The 18,748-nt window shown below is 47.1% G+C and overlaps 3 protein-coding genes across 3 annotated transcripts; 1 reads left to right on the top strand and 2 right to left on the bottom strand.

The window, feature by feature from the left end:
* Positions 1-5,601: 5,601 nt before the first annotated feature.
* On the top strand, positions 5,602-10,529 carry LOC123045420 (transcription factor E2FA). Its single transcript, XM_044468477.1, has 14 exons — positions 5,602-6,045; positions 7,322-7,511; positions 7,642-7,695; positions 7,910-7,995; positions 8,080-8,168; positions 8,242-8,293; positions 8,420-8,472; positions 8,568-8,618; positions 8,713-8,761; positions 8,912-8,977; positions 9,073-9,149; positions 9,228-9,444; positions 9,815-9,884; positions 9,971-10,529. Exons 1-14 carry the CDS (start codon positions 5,839-5,841, stop codon positions 10,081-10,083), a joined length of 1,374 nt encoding a protein of 457 aa, XP_044324412.1. The 5' UTR covers positions 5,602-5,838; the 3' UTR covers positions 10,084-10,529.
* Positions 10,526-12,396, bottom strand: LOC123045421 (uncharacterized). The gene is made up of 3 exons (XM_044468478.1): positions 11,358-12,396; positions 11,058-11,249; positions 10,526-10,953 (listed from the first exon to the last, which is right to left on the bottom strand). The coding sequence occupies exons 1-3, from the start codon at positions 11,586-11,588 to the stop codon at positions 10,795-10,797; spliced, it is 582 nt and encodes a 193-aa protein (XP_044324413.1). The 5' UTR covers positions 11,589-12,396; the 3' UTR covers positions 10,526-10,794.
* A 538-nt stretch (positions 12,397-12,934) lies between these two features.
* On the bottom strand, positions 12,935-14,354 carry LOC123045422 (non-specific lipid transfer protein GPI-anchored 1). The gene is made up of 2 exons (XM_044468479.1): positions 13,936-14,354; positions 12,935-13,817 (listed from the first exon to the last, which is right to left on the bottom strand). Exons 1-2 carry the CDS (start codon positions 14,276-14,278, stop codon positions 13,783-13,785), a joined length of 378 nt encoding a protein of 125 aa, XP_044324414.1. The 5' UTR covers positions 14,279-14,354; the 3' UTR covers positions 12,935-13,782.
* Positions 14,355-18,748: the final 4,394 nt, after the last annotated feature.

Here is an 18,748-nt window from a genome sequence, read left to right as displayed (position 1 = left end):
ATAAATGTTTATTATTCATGCTAGAATTGTATTAACCGGAAACATAATACATGTGTGAATACATATAGACAAACATAATGTCACTAGTATGCCTCTACTTGACTAGCTCGTTGATCAAAGATGGTTGTGTTTCTTAGCCATAGACATGAGTTGTCATTTGATTAACGGGATCACATCATTAGGAGAATTATGTGATTGACTTGACCCATTTCGTTAGCTTAGCACTTGATCGTTTAGTATGTTGCTATTGATGTCTTCATGACGTATACATGTACCTATGACTATGAGATTATGTAACTCCTGCTTACCGGAGGAACACTTTGTGTGCAACCAAACGTCACAAGTAACTGGGTGATTATAAAGGTGCTCTACAGGTGTCTCCAAAGGTACTTGTTGAGTTGACGTATTTTGAGATTAGGATTTTTCACTTTGATTGTCGGAGAGGTATCTCTGGGCCCTCTCGGTAATGCACATCCCTATAAGCCTTGAAAGCAATGTGACTAATGAGTTAGTTGCGGGATGGTGCATTACGGAACGAGTAAAGAGACTTGCCGGTAACGAGATTGAACTAGGTATTGGGATACCGACGAATATATGTGGGTCGGGTGGGCCAGCGTGGGCCCGATCTCACATGGCTCACGCGCCCGGTTGCGTTCGGGCCACCCCATGTCCATCCTAGTAGGCTGGATATGAGAGGTACCGATTAGGGGAGCCCCTAGTTGGCGCCTTTAGCGCCGGTTAGGCAACTTGGCGCCTGCACATTTTTTGATTGGGCTGGTTTTGAATCTGGCCCATTACATGCCGACGAAAGGAAAACGTAAAAAAAAACAGTGGGAGAACTGGGGTTCGGGCCCTCTCGGCAATGCACATCCCTATAAGCCTTGAAAGCAATGTGACTAATGAGTTAGTTGCGGGATGATGCATTACGGGACGAGTAAAGAGACTTGCCGGTAACGAGATTGAACTAGGTATTGGGATACCGATGAATATATGTGGGTCGGGTGGGCCAGCGTGGGCCCGATCTCACATGGCTCACGCGCCCGGTTGCGTTCGGGCCACCCCATGTCCATCCTAGTAGGCTGGATATGAGAGGTACCGATTAGGGGAGCCCCTAGTTGGCGCCTTTAGCGCCGGTTAGGCAACTTGGCGCCTGCACATTTTTTGATTGGGCTGGTTTTGAATCTGGCCCATTACATGCTGACGAAAGGAAAACGTAAAAAAAAACAGTGGGAGAACTGGGGTTCGAACTCACACCTCAAGTCCACAAACTAACGCAGCAACCACTGGACCAAGTTCGTCTTTGTGTCCATTAACAGAAAACAGTTCTAGCTATTGCTTTTAATAAAACGTAACTTAAATTTAAAAATCACTTGGAAAAGTTCATCAGTTTTGAAAAAAGTTCATCAATTTTTAAGAAAAGTTCACAAAAAACTGAAAAATGCTCATCGATTTTAGGAAAAGTTCACAATAATTTTAAAAAAGTTCATCCATTTTGAAAAAAGTTCATCTAATTTGACAAAAGTTCATCAAACTTTGAAAAAAAAGTTGATCAATTCGAAAACATAGTTCATTGAATCTGAAAAGGTTCATCAATGTTTTGAAAAAAGTTCATTAAATTTGAAAAAAAGTTCATTGAATTTGCAAAATAGTTCATCCATTTTTTTAAAGTTCACAAATTTGAAAAAAAATCATCGGTTTTGAAAAATTGTTCATGAATTTGAACGAAAGTTCATGGATCTTGGGAAAAAGGTTCATTGGTTTTGAAGAAAAACCAGGGGGAAATGAAAAAGTGAATGTAAACATCGAGAAAAACCACGATTGCAGAAAGAAATAAAAACTGCAAAATGAATGTTTTACACAACCGGCTGGATGGCCGAATGGCTAGTGCGGTTCACTTCGAACACGAGGTCGCGGGTTTGAAAGCCGATCACAACACTTTTTTTGCGGGTTTACAGAATAAATATGGGCCGACCCAGCTCGGGGAGCTGCAAGCGCCCGTTTGCAAAATACATAGTAACGAACGCCTACAGCGCCAAATAGGATTTACCACCGATTAGCCTGGGCATTTGAGGCCGGTTTGAGGTGTTTGCCTGAGTCGCTTCTTTTTTGACCGGTCAGTGACTGAGCCATCCACCAGAGAGTTCGAGGGGGGTTTGAGGTGTCGGACTGTAGATGCTCGGATCATGTGCGGGTTTGGATGTGGGCACATATGGCTTCCTCCTCCACGACAGTGCGCACCGCCGCCATGTCGGCCATGAGGCAAGTCTCGGCCACCCTCATACTCTCCTTCCCATGAGGGACACGACGGTCCTTGTAGAACCCATACTCTGGTGGACCGGAGATGGGGAGGCTATTGTACCGCGATGATCTAGCCCGACGGATCTGAGTGTCCATTGCGCCGATGCAATGGATCCGCATCAGACAGATCACCCCGTCAGTCGGGTGTAGTCCTCTCGGGAGTGGTAGAGGGCAACGAGGACGCCCATAGCCTCCTCCAACCCGCAAGAGATGACACCCTAGTCGACGGATCTGGACTAGTCGGAGTCAGATCTGCTGCCCACCATGTCGGAGAAGGCCAGATGAAAGACCGTGGATGTCGCCTAGAGGGGGGGGGGGTTAATAGGCGCTTTAAAATAATTGCAGTTTAGGCTTGAACAAATGCAGAATAAAACCAACATTTAATTTGTCAAGCACAAAATCTAAAACAACTAGGCTCACCTATGTGCACGAACAACTTATGCTAAGCAAGATAAACAACTAAGTGATAGCAAGATATATGACATGAAACAATATGGCTATCACAAGGTAAAGTATATAGGTAAAGGGCTCGGATAAGAGATAACCAAGGCACACGAAGACGACGATGTATCCCGAAGTTCACACCCTTGCGGATACTAATCTCCGTTTGGAGCGGTATGGAGGCACAATGCTCCCCAAGAAGCCACTTGGGCCACCGTAATCTCCTCACGCCCTCGCACAATGCAAGATGTCGTGAATCCACTAAGGTACCCTTGAGGGCATCACCAAACCCGTACCATTGGCAACCCTTCGGGGCGGTCACCAAACCCGTACACTTTGGCAACCTTTGGGGGCGGTCACCGAAACCCATACAAATTGCTCGAAGCAATATCCACAACTTAATTGGAGACCCCGACGCTTGTCTTGAGCTTTACACCACCATGTTTGAGCTCCGAGACACCACCAACCGCCTAGGGCGCCCGAGCACCCAACAGGAACAAGATCTAGGGTTGCAAGCACCCAAGAGTTAAAAACTTCTCAAACTTCACTTCCACATATCACCGTGGAGAACTCAAACCTATGCTTCAAATGCAATGGCAAGGACACACAGAGTGCCCAAACCCCTCTCTCCCAAATCCCACAACAACAACTAATGTTATGGAGGAAAATGAGAGAAGAATGAAGAAGAGAACACGAAGAACTCCAAGATCTAGATCCAAAGGGTTCCCCTCACATAGTGGAGAAAGTGATGGGTGAAAACATAGATCTAGATCTCCTCTCTCTTTTCCCTCAAGAACTAGCAAGAATCATTGGAGAGATTGAGAGATAGCAAGCTCAAAGAAGGTCAACAATGGGGGAAGAACACAAGCTCAGAAAAGACCAGGTTCAATGGGGAAGAAGACCCACTTTTATAGGTACCCCCAAATCCAACCGTTATGTGCACATGCCATGCACAAGTGGTACTACCGCTAAAGGCCAAGTAGTACAGAGAAACGACGATACTAAGTGGCGACAGGGCGGTAGTACCGCACAGAGCGGTGCTACCGCGCCCTACTACCACCCTAGTACCACGAGAGCAGAAAAGGCTACATCATCCCAAGAATAACCGGTAGTGGCAACGACAGGAGGAAAACGGTAGTATCGTGCGGGCAATACTACTGCCCCCTATTACCGTGCAACTGCCGCCCATTTACGGAAGCACGAAAACAAGCAGAAGAGAGTGCAGTAGCTCATAGAGGAAGTATTGTATGAGTGTTACTACTGTGGATCGGAAAACTCTATGAATGAAGAACCGGTAAAAACTCCAACATCAAAAACATCATAGAAGATGCATATATGAACTCTATTTTTTATGAACTCGAGCTTGTCATGAAGATGACCATAAGCTCTAAAACTCACAAAGAGAAACATCAAACAAGAACCAAGAAAGATGATGCAAGGATGCGATGATTTGAGCTCTCTACAAACGATATGATCAAGCTACTCACTCGAGAGCCCTCCTTTGATAGTACGATAATCGATCCTACAATCCGGTCTCCCAACTACCACCATGAGACTGGTAAAATAGAAAACCTATCAAGGGCAAACTTTGCCTTGCACAAAGTCCACTTGAGCTAGATGATGACGATCTTGACTTCCTCAAGTTTTGGACCACCTTTCTTGATTGCATTGGCTCGATGAAGACTATTTGATTGCTCCCCCATACCCCACTATGAGTGAGCCACTCTTCGGCACAACTTAACCAGTCCACTGTCACCACAATGGACGGCAAGCTTTAAGCATGATCTCATCGTGATGCTCCACTTGAACTTGCACACCGCAATCTTGATGACGATCACCACTTGTTGTCATCCTTCATGGGTCGTATGATATCTTCCTTTTGATGCAAACCCATGGAAACTTACCTAAACCCACATAGAACTCTCACGTATACCATGGGTTAGTACACAAAGTATACTGAACAATGCTTACCATACCATGAGATCACTTGATCCCACTCGGTACATCTTCTACGCTTTGTGTGTTGACCAACTTGATTCACACTTTGACTTAGTCTTGATCAACCTTGTATCATGTTTTCTACATGCCCAATCTTTGGATAATTCCTTGAATAGCACATTGGTCATCACATAAACTCCTTGAAACCAACATATGGATTTCAAGAAATATGGACAAATCCTTCAAATATAACTCAAGACAACTATTAGTCCATAGAGATTGTCATCAATTACCAAAACCAAACATGGGGGCACCACATGTTCTTTCACCGGAGATCCCAGGCGGGAGCTTGGGGGCAGAGTGGATCGGAGAGCATTGGAGTGGAGTGGTTAGGGTTTGGTCCGGAAAGCGGATGATAACGACCATATGTGGGTAGGGTAGATTGGCGTAGGCCCGATCACACGTGACGCACGCGCTCGGTTGCGCCCGAGCCATTCTATATCCGCACTAGATTTAGGCTGGATATGAGAGGTGCCGGTCAGGCCGAAAGTCTAAAGCCGGTTTGAGGCGCCCGTCTGGGTCGTTTATTTTTGACCGGTCAGTGACCGGGCCGTCCGTCTGGGCGTTCGAGAGGGTTTAAGGTGCCCGGCCTTAGATGCTCTTATAGTTTATTAATAGCTCCTAATTACCACATGACGTATGTGGTAAGCAACCTTCAAAGCAAACAAAAATAGAGCTCCCAATTTAATGATTCTTTTTAAATATGGAATAATGTTTACACGGACGGCACAAAGGCAGAAACTAAAACCAAGCGCCGCGGGGCTCCAGTCCCGCGCTACATTTACATCCAGACCCTCGAAGAAATAAAATAACCCCGTCGCGGAACAGCTCTCTCCGTCGGCTTCCCTCCACATAACCTATCCGAAGTCGCAACTCGCAAACGCTACCAATTTCCCTCCTTTCCCTCGTTTTCTTCTCTCCTCGCGCTTTTCCCCCTTAACCCCTCGCACCGTTCCGCTCCCCGCCGCCGACCTCGCCGGAACCCTACCCAAGGAGCCCGCATCGGGGCGATCGCCGGAGATCCGACCAGGACCAGGCTCTCCACGCGCCGGGCCGGTGATCGCTGGACTCGGTGGTGCTGCGGCCCTCCTGTCGGAGACCATGTCGGGAGGTGGCCGGCCGCAGGCCGCGCAGCAGATCGTGCAATCGGTGCAGAAGTGCGTTCCGTTGGCCCCGGAGCGTCCGCCCTTCGCCGTCCCCGCCGAATACCACCGGTTCCCCTTGCCGCCGTCCTCCTCCGCCCCGGCAGCAGCATCCCGGGGCAGCGCTGGCGGCGATGTCGAGGAGGGGATCGTCATCAGAACGCCCGTGAGTTGCCTCTTTGAGCCTACCCATGAACTTTACTGTACCATGTGCTTGTTTCTTGGAGGGATCTTCGTACGGATTTGGTGAGGTTTTGTGCAGTTCGAGCTGTCATTTAGCGGAACATCGAACATGTTATACAGTTTATTGGCATGTTGATTTCGGTAGAATCGTCGGCATCTTATTACCATTCGCTGAATAATTTGGGGAACCATTGATGTTAAGCTTCCATCGCATTGGATAGTCTATCGATTTATCTGGTATCGATTGCAAAGTGGAGTAATCTTTTTCTAGAATACAAAGTGGAGTAATCTGTGTATGTAGTTCGACGGTCCGCGAGGAGATTTGGGGTTTGGGGGTGATAGGTAATGTTTGGATGGCAAATGCTACATACATGTTGTTTTCCTTGATCCTTCCCAGCTGCTTGAGAGTTGCTTCTTGTCGGCTTGGGAGGTACCGGAGTAGCATTTTTTTAGGAATACTAATAAAATAGCATTTGATACTTTGTAGAATCGGTTTAGATGTAAATTCGCTGTCGCCTCACTTTGTTGCAACTATGATTGGCAATTCTCAGTTCTGCTTCTGTCATGTTTCTTTTTCTGTGAATAGTCATGTTATTGCTAATTTAGTTATTATTACTGCAGTTCTCATGCCTGAGGTGTATGTATCTGCAAAACTGAAATTGCTGCTCATGTAGTAATTTGCATTGCACTTTGTTAGAGATATCTGTTTTCTTTGGATCACTGTGCTTGTTCCAGGTTAACGAGACAATGTTGCAGAAAAAACATGTTTGCGTATTTTTATGATGGTTACTTCCCCATAGTATAAAAAGATTTCATGATCTTTGTTATCTTGGACAGTGTACACGACTTTTCACATTGAAGCTCCACAGATATAGCTGTGTTATTTTAGAGAGATTCTGAGTTTTTTGGTGAAGGAAATTGTCATTTGGGATTATTGGTAGCCATGATAGGATCACTGTTTGTGTAGTCATAGGTTAAATGCAGCTATAGCCTATACCTGACACTGGTGCTATCCGCACTAGGTTTTCTTTTATCTTTGTATTGTGATCGTGCGGATTGCTGTCCATTTTCATTGTTCATGTCTTGATTATACAGCATATAAACAAAATATTATCTGCCTACTAGACCCAGGAGGCATGTTGACTTACTCATGATACACTTACTGCATACATGAGAAATTGAGATCTGTTATTTGCATATGCCACTTAAGGCAATTTCTGATGTAAGATCACTGAATGATGCATTTTCTCCTTTTGCAGCTAAAAAGAAAAGCTCCATGTGGAGAAAGTGATGCCATTGAGTCAACTGAATGGATGATAACCAGCCCTGGGTTTACTGAAGGAGTTAGCAGTCCACATATGACCCCTATCTCTGGAAAAGCTGCTAGGACATACAAATCAAAGGCTAAAGGCAGCAAAGATGGACTGCAGACCCCTATATCAAATGCTGGCACGTAGAAACCTCTTGTTCTCTACTATTGATTACATCAACATAGTTTTTTTTTCACAACTTATACTTTTATATCTGAATGTGTTTTTTCGCACTAATATTTGAATGCATGCACCTTTGTGTTTTGCAGGTTCACCTGGTACTCCACTCACTCCTGGTTCTTCCCGCGCTGAACATTCATTAGGTTTGTCTTGTCTCATACGATCTCTAGTTTTTCTCACCTTACTGTTGGGATTCAGCTTATGGTGCATTTATATCTGGTTATATCGTCATGCTTGATATTAGCTTTTTTTTTTTTGGGAATACCCAACAGGAGTGCTGCCTATTCATTAAGTAGAAGAGAATTGCCTGGTTAGATATTAGCTTTTCTGACAGCTCTCTGTGTAATGTTTGTTCAGGGGAATTGACTAAAAAGTTCATCAGTTTGCTCAAGCAGGCTGAAGATGGCATTTTAGATTTGAATAATGTTGCAGAGATATTAGTGGTATAGATTTCTTCTCTTCTCATTAAAGCTAACATATATCTTGGTCCCTATTGATACAAGATTACCGATGGTTTCTAACAACAGGTTAAAAAAAGACGCATATACGACATTACAAATGTCCTTGAAGGAATTGGGCTGTTAGAAAAGAAGCTTAAGAACAGAATCCGTTGGAGGTAATCATTGTCTTCCTTCTAACTATTTATGCCTGTATTTATTGTGCGAAATGCTAAGCTCGCAACGCTGCAGGGGTTTGGATGACTCAGGAGCTAACTTAGACAATGAAATTTCAGTTTTGGAGGTACGTACTGCTGTAATTTTCTAGTTCTTGCAACCTTGAAATTGTCACAGTTTTGATAATTTCTTCTGAAGATAGAAACAGAAAGCATTTTAATCTAAGCAGCCTTTTGTGTAACCTTGTCCGCAGACAGAACTTGAAAATCTTAAACTCCAAGAAAAAGCATTGGATAATCGTATAAGGTTGGTAGCTACTGGAGGTTGCAAAATTATTGACTGTAATTTGTCTGGTACCTAAAATAAATAGTTACATTATCTGAAAATAATTATACTTGCAGTGAAATGCATGAGAAGGTGAGGGAGTTAACTGAAGAGGAGAACAATCAGAGGTAAACTATATTCCTTCCATGTTTGGCTTTTGTACTTAATAGCATGCCACCTTCTAATCATGTACTAATTTTTTTCTGGTATTCCTGCCTTTAGGTGGCTATACCTTACCGAGGATGACATCAAGGGATTGCCCTGCTTTCAGGTCTGTCTGTTTTACTGAGAAATGCAATATTATTCATTTCCAAAGGTCACTTTATTGCTAATTGTTCAGAATTAGCTTAACAGACCAGCTATAATAATCTGTATGGAGATAATTTTGTTGCGATGTCATATGGTCTTTGTCGTTCTGCAGAATGAAACACTAATCGCGATAAAAGCACCTCATGGCACTACACTGGAAGTACCAGATCCTGATGAGGTAATGAAACAGTAAAAGAGATGAGTTCTCCATCTACTTCATCTATTGTTTAATAATTATTACTAACTATTTTGCGACCTCTGTTCCTTAATCAGGCTGGTGATTATATCCAAAGGAGATACACAATCGTAATAAGGAGTACAATGGGTTCCATCGATCTTTACCTGGTTAGGTAATGTGTCACTCTTCTCTTTGAGGCATATTCATTAAACGGTAGATTGTCTTATTAACATTCTCATAATATCTTCAGTAAATTTGAGGAAAACATGGAAGAGCTGGTTGGTGTCGCAACGCCTCCAAGGCACGCAAATGTGGCAGAACCTGCCTCCACAGACGGATTCATAGCAACAGAAGCTGGACAAAGCAGCAGATCAAAGGACAAGTTGCCGAATATTCAGCATATCCACAGAACTCCAGATCTAAATGCTCAAGTTGGGGGGATGGCAAAGATAACTCCAGAATTTGATGTAAGTTCCTTCTAAAAAAATATTGATGCAAGTCGATATGAACTTTACGTTCTGTATAAATAAACTATCATGGAAGGTAAAAAAACAATCATATCATCGAACTGAAAAGTACACCGGACTCTGATTTTTTTTTTCACTTCATAATTTTTTTGTCCATGACATCTGTGAACATCAACTCACATTAGTTGCATATATATAGATGTTCTTGGACTCTTGATCTTTGTACTATCCAGCCATTTTTCTGGTAGCAATAACAGTAACCTATTTTTAACTTTTTGTTGTTTATTATTTTGTTGTTTATTATCTTGTATTGATATGATATCCAGACTCTCAAAGACCCAGTGGCTCATGCTTGTACACACTTTTGCAGGTTGATGCTGACTACTACCTTCTCACTGATGGTGATGCGAGCAGCATTACAGATATGTGGAGAACAGCACGTATCCTTTAAGAAATGAATTCACTGTGATCTTGTTCAAAAAGGCACAACCTGACCTCAACTTTGAAGTACTTAACTAATGAACAGCAGAAGTGCAGTGGGATCAGTTCTTAGCTGAAGAGGCAACTGCCCCGCGCACACCCCAGCAACACCCAGCAGTTGTCGGTAAATCCACAGCTGTAGGCCCAACCTGTGGATAGACAACAACATGATGATGGCATTCTGGAACAACAGAGTTCGTTTCTTGGGGATGGCAAATGTTCTTCCTGGGACTCTTTGGAGGCTGGTGATTTCTACCAAATTTTTGCGTCCTTTCTGGCAGTGATCTGGCGATATGTGTTCAGTAACTTATTGCTTTGCCGTGCCTCAATGGTTTCACCTCCTCCTTCCAGTTAGCGTATGTACATTGAGTCGCTAGTATCTTGTGTTATCAGTCTGCCGCTTGAGCTTATCAGGTGATTTTCTCCAACTGGATTCCCCTGATAAGCTCAGTCTGGGAGCCTGGTTCTTCCTCTGCAAAAACCTGTAAATATTCTGGCTGACGTGTAAAAAGTACAATGGCTGACTTATACCATTATACTAGGACATATGTCGAGCAAATTGTGCAAATTCTATGCAGAAGAGTTTAAAGGCCATTTCCCAAGCATTGAAGGTTTCTGGACTCATCATTCATTGTTATTACTAGCTAAAATTCGATATGTTCCCAGTTACTAGTACTAGTTTGTCTCTGATACATCGGGATTACTATCCTGTTTTACAAGAGCAGCAAACATAAAAAACAAGTAGGCAAAATCGTACTTTAGCCAGATTTCATTTACACTACTAGAACATCTAAGCTTGGCGTGATGCATGAACTACCAGCAAGTGCACATCGATCGAAGTGCCTATACTTTACTGCTGCATCAGTCGAGTCAGTCGCCTCCCTTGGTGATCTTCCCTATCCAGTTGGCCACCACCGGCGTGAGCGCCACAGTCGGCGGGAACCTTATCGGCGACGCGGCCTTATGCGCGGCGTAGGCCAGCGCGAATGTCCCCACCTTGCCTCCGGTCTCGTCCGTGGCGATCCCAATCTGCAGCATTTATATTACAACAAACACAACCACCGTCTGCGATTAAGAATTTTGTGACCAGCTCGAGTCGAAACTCGGGGAGTGGTTTAGTTAGTAGCTCTGACCTTGCCGAGCAGCTGCTGGACGTCGACGCCTGCGTTGATGAGGAGGTAGCAGGCGGTGAAGGAGATGAGCGAGAGCGTGATCGAGGTGGCCAGGTACGCGCCGCCGTACTTGCCCAGGAGCTCCTTGGCCTGCTCCGTTCTCGACTTCTTCGGCTTCCCCTCCTCCCCTTCCTCCTCCTTCGAGCTAAATATCTGAAGCAAGCAAACACGTCAGCCGGCACACGATTCAGTTCACGTGTGCTTGGAAATTTCACTTCATGTATACGTATACTAGTAGGCTGCAGTGGAGTACGTGCTTACCTTCCAGAGGCCGACCTCGAGGCCGTACTTCTCGGTGATCTCCTCGGCCGTCTTGGCCTCCTCCTCCTTGGTTTCCGGCACGGCGGAGAGCGCCCGGCGCGGCTGCCGGAGAGGCCGAGCGGTGAGGAAGCCGGGCCTCTTGGGCTGCAGCCACTGGTGGTTGCGGTGGAGGTACCTGGCCGTGGCCGTGGGCGCGGCGTGGTTGGCAAGGGGGAGAGCTGGTGCGGCCATGGCTGGAGCACGGACGATTGGATGGAGCGGAACCAGCAGAGGCTGCAGAGCGAAGACCGCCGAAGGAGGGGGTGGGGACGCGGTGACAGGAAGAGATAGGAATCGGGGCCGCCAGGTGGTACAATATTACTGGGTGTTGTATGCGATGGACGGCTGAGATCGATGCCGGCTTGGGCTGATGTGCTGATGCAAACGTGAGGTGGAGGCAGGTGACAAGTAGCCATCGCTGTGCCATTGAGTATGTACGGAGTGCGTGTAGCGCGGTGTGTTGCTCATTGCTTTTACACTTTTGTTGCTACTAGTACGTACTAGTATGTCTACGCGAATACGCAAGTTGCGTATCATTTCATTGATAGGTAGAAAGCAAGAGTTACAGAGGCCCAATTACAAACTCCAACACCAGCGGGAGAGCGTGCAACTAGGAATAGGAAGGGATTATGAATAAAAAGCTTGGTTTGTCTAAAAAAAAGAATAGGAAGGGATCGGGATGCTCAGCCCGGGAAACAGAGCATAGGCGCGCTTAGGGCGGGCTCAAATTGGGTGATCGCGGCTACTCCTCTAGCCCCAGCCAGGGCCTAGGTCCGTGACTCGTCAAGGATGCTTTGCGTCACTAGGTCGGCGGATGGGCAGGCGGAGTCGAAGAGCACGGTGTTACGGTGTCTCCAAAGGCTCCAAGCAGTAAGGACGACAAGGGAGGCAAAGCCTTTGCGAAGCGAGTGCGGGGTGTTGAGGGTGGCGGCGCTCCACCAGTCGATGAATCTATCCTGTGCCGTCGGAATCGCCGCAGTGAGCCTGAAGCTCGAGAGCACGCGGTGCCATATCTCGCGGGAGAACGGGCAGCCGACTAGGAGGTGGTCGATCGTCTTGAGGGTCTAGTCACAGAGGACACAGGTAGGGTTGTGGGAGAGCCCATGGCGGGCGCGGCGCTCCGCGGTCCAGCAACGGTCAAGGGTGACTAGCCAGATGAAGACCTTGTAGCATAGCGGAGCCCACGTTTCCATATCAGTTTGGCGTGCAGCGCCGAGATGGAACCAAGAAAGAGGGCATCATAGCAGGGCTTGGCAGAGTATATGCCCGAAGCCGTCCACCGCCAGCGGATGGCGTCAGGAGCGAAGGAGAGGGGGATGTCGCGGACGCGACGCCAAAGCTCCAAGTACTGAAGAGCCGCCACGGGGCCAAGAGCCCCTTGAATGTCCTGGGTCCAAGAGCGAAGATGCAGGCCGTCCGCCACACAGCGGGCTTTCCGGCGTCGTTTGGGCACGAGGGCAAGGATCGCCGGTGCAAACTCGGCCACGCACTGTTCCTGGATCCAGTGATCGGTCCAGAGTACTAGTATTTCTCTTTCGTGATCTAAACCTAAACACTCTTATATGTATATATATATTCTTCCGTTATACAATTTGTCGAATGATTTCATACACAGGAGCAAGCCTCCATCAGCGTGACAGTGTTTCAGCTTCTACCTTTGGTAACGGATACCCGCACGTTACCATCGGGATTATAGGCGTTTGTATACAGACAGAATCTATGGTCTCTTTTTTTTCCCGCAAAAAAAGAAAATAATCTATGGTCTTTTCTGGCTACATGATAAGGAGTGCTCGATTATGTTTTCACGCGATCAACAATCAGAAATGCTGCCATTTTCAGAGTTCGGCGCAACGGCGTCGATATTTGCATCCTGGATTCACGGCACCAACAAAGCCACTGAAGCACGGGGATCATTCTCTCCATACAAATGTACTGGTGTCCGCATACGGAGACACGAACTTACTGGCAAATTTAACAAATTTGACCTATAGACGGAATCAAATCATAGAATGAATTATCAGTGAAACTACTACACGCGGCTGACCTTTTTGTGTGACGCCCGCCACGAAGGCGCCACACTACGCTGTGCAACGCCTCACAGACAGGCGCTACACGGCCAGCGTCGCACACGTGTGATCAAAAAATTACTAAGTCGTGTGCAGCGCCTGAGAGCTAGGCGCCACACTATACAGTGCAGCGCCTAGCTCCTAGGCATTGCACTAGTGCAGCGCCTGAGAGCTAGGCGCCACAGATCAGCCGCGTGAAATAGTTCTACGGACAGTTCATTCTGTGATTTAATTGCGTCTATAGGTCAAATTTGTCAAATTTGCCCGAACTTACTAGCCTTATTTAACCGCTTTGGTGCCAGATCCTGGTGAACCGTCGATCAGTCCTTCAGCTGCAGGCTGGGCATGGTGTAGTCTGCAAGAGAAAAAACCCACGTGATTACTCACCCAACGCGTCGTCGATCGTTTCATAATCTAACGGATTCCTAGGCGAAGAACCACGCCAGCAATGAATCAAACAGTACGTAACGTACCGCCGCACTTGTAGCCGATGGGGCGGTCGGTCAGGTCGCAGCGCTTGGGGATGGTGATGGCCACCTCGGGCTTGACCCCGACCCGACGCACGATCTTGGAGAGCAGCACCGCGCAGAGGCACGCGGGGCTCCTCTCCCCGATCTCCTTCACCGCCGCGCAGCAGCGGTCCGAAGGCTTGGAGTCCGGGTCCTTCCCCGCCGCCACGCACGGCACCAGCTTCAGGGCCTCCTGGTCCGGCGGGGTGGCGCCGCACTCGTCCTTGGCCCCCGCGAGCCGCGGCGCGGCGGCGAGGACGGCGGCCAGGACCAGCGCGGCCGCGGACGCCGACACCAGGTATCTCATTGTTGTGCTCGTGGTGGTTTATTACGCTCCCTTTGCTCGACTCTTGTGTGCGCGCGCTGTCGTGCCTAAACGGCTGCTTAGCTTCTGCTTATGTATGGTGTCCATGGATTGCCGACCACGCAAGGAGCACGAACCTCGTGATGGACACAGCAGTCCCACTGCCAGATGCACCATCCGTCAGAATTATGCTCTACGTTAAGAAGCACAGGCATAGCACACTCCAGGGAACAAGGTACGTGTGTGGCGCCGTCCTTTGTTTCTTGTCACGATAAATGCGTGACACAAGTTCCTTTGTAGCGTGCGGCAATCTATCGTACATGCACGACATTTGTCATGGCATAAAGGGGTGATACTGCTTGCAAACGCAGAACCATTCGTGATGGCAACCAATTAGAGTTTTCTTTTAGTTTTTTTTAGAAAATGAGTTTTTTAAGACTAAAATGAGTTTTCGTTTTTTAGGAAAAAAATGAGTTTTCCTTTAGATACGCCAACTACAACATACACGTATTGCCGGTTCTGGGCCTAGATGTGAGCCCAGGCCTTAGATCTGAGCTGACTAGTGAGGGTGAGGGGGGATGGCTCCCTTCTCTCGATCTCCTTGGTGAGGTTCAGATGAGTAGTCTTTATTTTTTACCGTTTGATTTCTTTTATTTTGGATCTCTTTGTAATAAGACTTGGTGGTTTCTAATAATAGAAATCGGAGAGGCGAGCTCTTTATCAAAAAAAAAAAAAACCCTACAAAGTAGACGTGCTTATACAAAACCCTACAAACCGAATATGAATATTCTTTTATACTCGAAGGTGCACAAAGCTCTCAACAACAACGTTTGGGTCTCAAAATCAACATCTCAGCTTCTGAAAGGATCGATATAATTGACTAGAGGGGGGGGGGGGGGTGAAAAGACAACTAACACTTTTTAAACTTTTCTTTACCAAATTAAACTTTGCATCAAAGTAGGTTGTCTAGATATGCAACTAGGTGAGCAACCTATATGATGCAACAACAACTAGCACACAAACAAGTAAGGGATACAACACAAATAAGCTTGCACAAGTAAAGGCACGAGTTAACCAAGAGTGGAGCCGGTGGAGACGAGGATGTGTTACCGAAGTTCCTTCCTTTTGAGGGGAAGTACGTCTCCGTTAGAGCGGTGTGAAGGCACAATGCTCCCCAAGAAGCCACTAGGGTCACCGTAATCTCATCACGCCCTCACACAATGCGAGATGCCATGATTCCACTATTGGTGCCCTTGAAGGCGTCGACCGAACCTTTACAAACAAGGTTGGGGCAATCTCCACAACTTAATTGGAGGCTCCCAACAACACCACGAAGCTTCACCACAATGGACTATGGCTACGCGATGACCTCAACCGTCTAGGGTGCTCAAACACCCAAGAGTAACAAGATCCGCTAGGGATTAGTGGGGAAAATCAAATTTCTCTTGGTGGAAATGTAGATCTGGGCCTTCTCAACCACTCCTGAGCAAATCAACAAGTTTGATTGGCTAGGGAGAGAGATCGGGCGAAAATGGAGCTTGGAGCAACAATGAAGCTTTTGGGGGAAGAGGTAGGTCAACTTTGGAGAAGAAGACCCCTTTATATAGTGGGGGGAACAATCCAACCGTTACCCCCCAAGCAGCCCCGCAGAGAGCGGTACTACCGCTTGGGTGGGCGGTACTACCGCTGAGCCAGCGGTACTACCGCACCACCTAGCGGTACTGCCGCGCACAAGAGGGGAGCAGGGGCCTGGACCCAGAGCGGTACTACCTTGGTGGTAAGGGCGGTACTACCGCTCGGGAGCGGTACTACCGCCACTACTGCCGCGACTAGTGCCGCAGAACCCGACACGAGAAAACGAGGGCTCGAGTCGAGGCGGTAGTGGCCTGGAGCCTCAGCGGTACTACGGCAGAATCCAGTAAGCGGTACTACCGCTGAGGAGCGGCACTACCGCTTGTTGTCTTCGGTGGTACTACCGCTGTGGCCCGCGGTACTACCGCTGGGGCCAGATAGAGAGAGCAGAGAGGGGAATGAGAGATCCATTGAAGCGGGAAGGAACAGCGGGTGCAATAAGAATGTGTACGTGTTGATTCCACGCTAGCCATACCAAAGCGGATCCCCTCTTGATAGTACGGTGACTCCTACGCAACTAGTCCACCAATAGAGAAACGAAGGAGCTGCACCGTCTTGAATAAAGCACCGAGGGGAGGGAATCGTCTTGTGCCAAAGGATGAATCTCTGAAAATCTCAACGCACATGATTAGTCTGCAAAAGTATTGTCATCAATCACCAAAACACCTTGGGGATAAATATTCCCTTACAATCTCCCCCTTTTTGGTGGATTGATGACAATACGGGATTTGCATAAACGGGAAGACACAGGACATGCGCAAACCCCACAACTCACAAATGTAGATGGGCTCCCCCTAGATGTGTGCTATCTAGATAGGTGCTTTGGACTGCACGTCACACATACTAGGATCAACGCTCCCCCTACATTTTGGAGACCAACAACCTAAGCAAGATGTATGAGAGCAAAGTATATATAACAAGATAAGCATGCATCTCATAAGATACCGAAGAACTAGATAGACATAGATACTGATAATAAGGATAAGGTAGCATATATCTCACACCATATGTCTGGAACTTAGGTCTCACTGGCACAAAACCAAGCAAAGCAAGCGGCGAGAAAACACACCACAAAGAAAACACACACACTCGCAAAGCAGACAACGACACAAATCGCTAAACTCTCTCCCCCTTTGGCATCAAGACACCAAAAAGAGAGGGAGTGTTGCTACGGCTCCAGGTGATAGCACGCGAGGGTCTCGAACATCATCTCCCAGCGGGATCGTTTGCACTGCCGTCGTCAGCTGGGAACTGCTCGGCATCAGAATCTATCCACGGGCAGTGCTGCTGAATCCACTCCTCCTCCTCAGTAAGCTGGTCCTCAGATCCACTGAAAACGGTGGCACCCAACTGACGCATGAGCTCCTTGTGACGGCCCCTGGCCTTCTTCTCAGCCACATGAGTCATGTACTGATCGTGAGCCTCCATGCAGAACAACTTCTTCACCTTGAGTTTGAGCTTCTGTGCCCAAGAGGGCTCTGCCCCAGAAGGCTCATAGTCATCATCATCATCAGCATCAGCCTCCTCTTTGGTCTCCATGGCGGCAGCAGAAGATGTAGCCCCAGATCTAGGGACCTGGGTGCCTCAGTTATCCTTCTTCCTCAGACGCTTGATCTCATGAGACACCAACTCTCCAGTCTCTAGCATAACCTTGGGATAGACCTTATCCCAGGCCTTCTCAATGAGCAGCATGATGAAAGGACCATAGATCGGGCACTTGTGCTCAGAAATAGCAGATAAGAGCTCAGACCACATAACATGAGAAATGTCCAAGGACTCGCCAGTGTTAGCCTCATTCTCATGTTGGCAGAAGAGAAGCATGTCCACAAGAAAGGAGTGAACCATATCCTGATTCCTTATACGAGGGAAGAGAGTCTCCCGGAAGACACGGTGAAGAATGTCCAGAAAGGCAGGCAGCTCATATGTGTAACACCCCAGATGTAACATGTCCCAATTTGGCAATATATCAACTTGACCTTCATCCAATTCTTGTGGGTTTTATCATGTTTGGCCTCATCTTGTTTGGTTATGTGGTTTATTATTTTCATTGTCATGCTCTCCTTACCATATTGCATTTGTGCTTCTTGTCATATTCCTTTTAGCCATCATATGTCATCATCATATAGTGCAATTTCATCTCATGCCATCTCATGTTGCATTTTTTATTCATGTTGTTGCCATGAGCATCATGGGCATGACCTTGTCCCCCTTCCAAACCATTGCACCATCACTTCTCCTTCCTTTCCTTTTCCTCCCTTCTTTTGCTAAGTGCTATTTTTCTTTCTCTATTAATGTTCATCTTCTCCCTGTAAATCCTGCTCCATGCCCTAAACCTCTCTGCCAAATATCTCCTTATTTGAAGTTGTTTTGGTCAGGTTCAAAAATGACACAAGTTTGAATACAATTCAAACTTGTCTTATTTTTCTACCTCTAAAAATGCCCAATGCAATTTATTCAAATAGTGGATAATTCCAGGAGTTTGAGAATATTTTCTTTATACTCTAACTCCTCTCCTTTTATCCTGTGCTTTTTCGTTTCTATTTCTGTTTGAACAAATAGAAAGAGAAGAGCACAGCGCAGCAGGCCCCCCCGGGCCTCCCGCAGCTCAGCCAGCGCAGCCCACCAGCCCAGCCAGCCAGCCAGCCCGCTTGCCCGCTGGACGTTTCTCACCCAGCCGCGACGCTACCCAGCAGCCCGTACGCCCACGTGTCACCCGTGCCCCCACTAGTCAGCCTCTGGCTACAGCGCACTCGCCCCTCACCTTTTCGTCAAGCTCACGCCGGGCGCGCACATGGCCACGGCCGCGTCGACGCCGTGCTCCACCCGTCGCCCTAGCCTCCC

Source organism: Triticum aestivum, chromosome 2B, assembly GCF_018294505.1.
Source record: "Triticum aestivum cultivar Chinese Spring chromosome 2B, IWGSC CS RefSeq v2.1, whole genome shotgun sequence".
Classification (NCBI taxonomy): Eukaryota; Viridiplantae; Streptophyta; class Magnoliopsida; order Poales; family Poaceae; genus Triticum; species Triticum aestivum.
The sequence above is the reverse complement of the archived record's forward strand: the minus strand, read 5'-3'. Positions and strand labels throughout refer to the sequence as shown.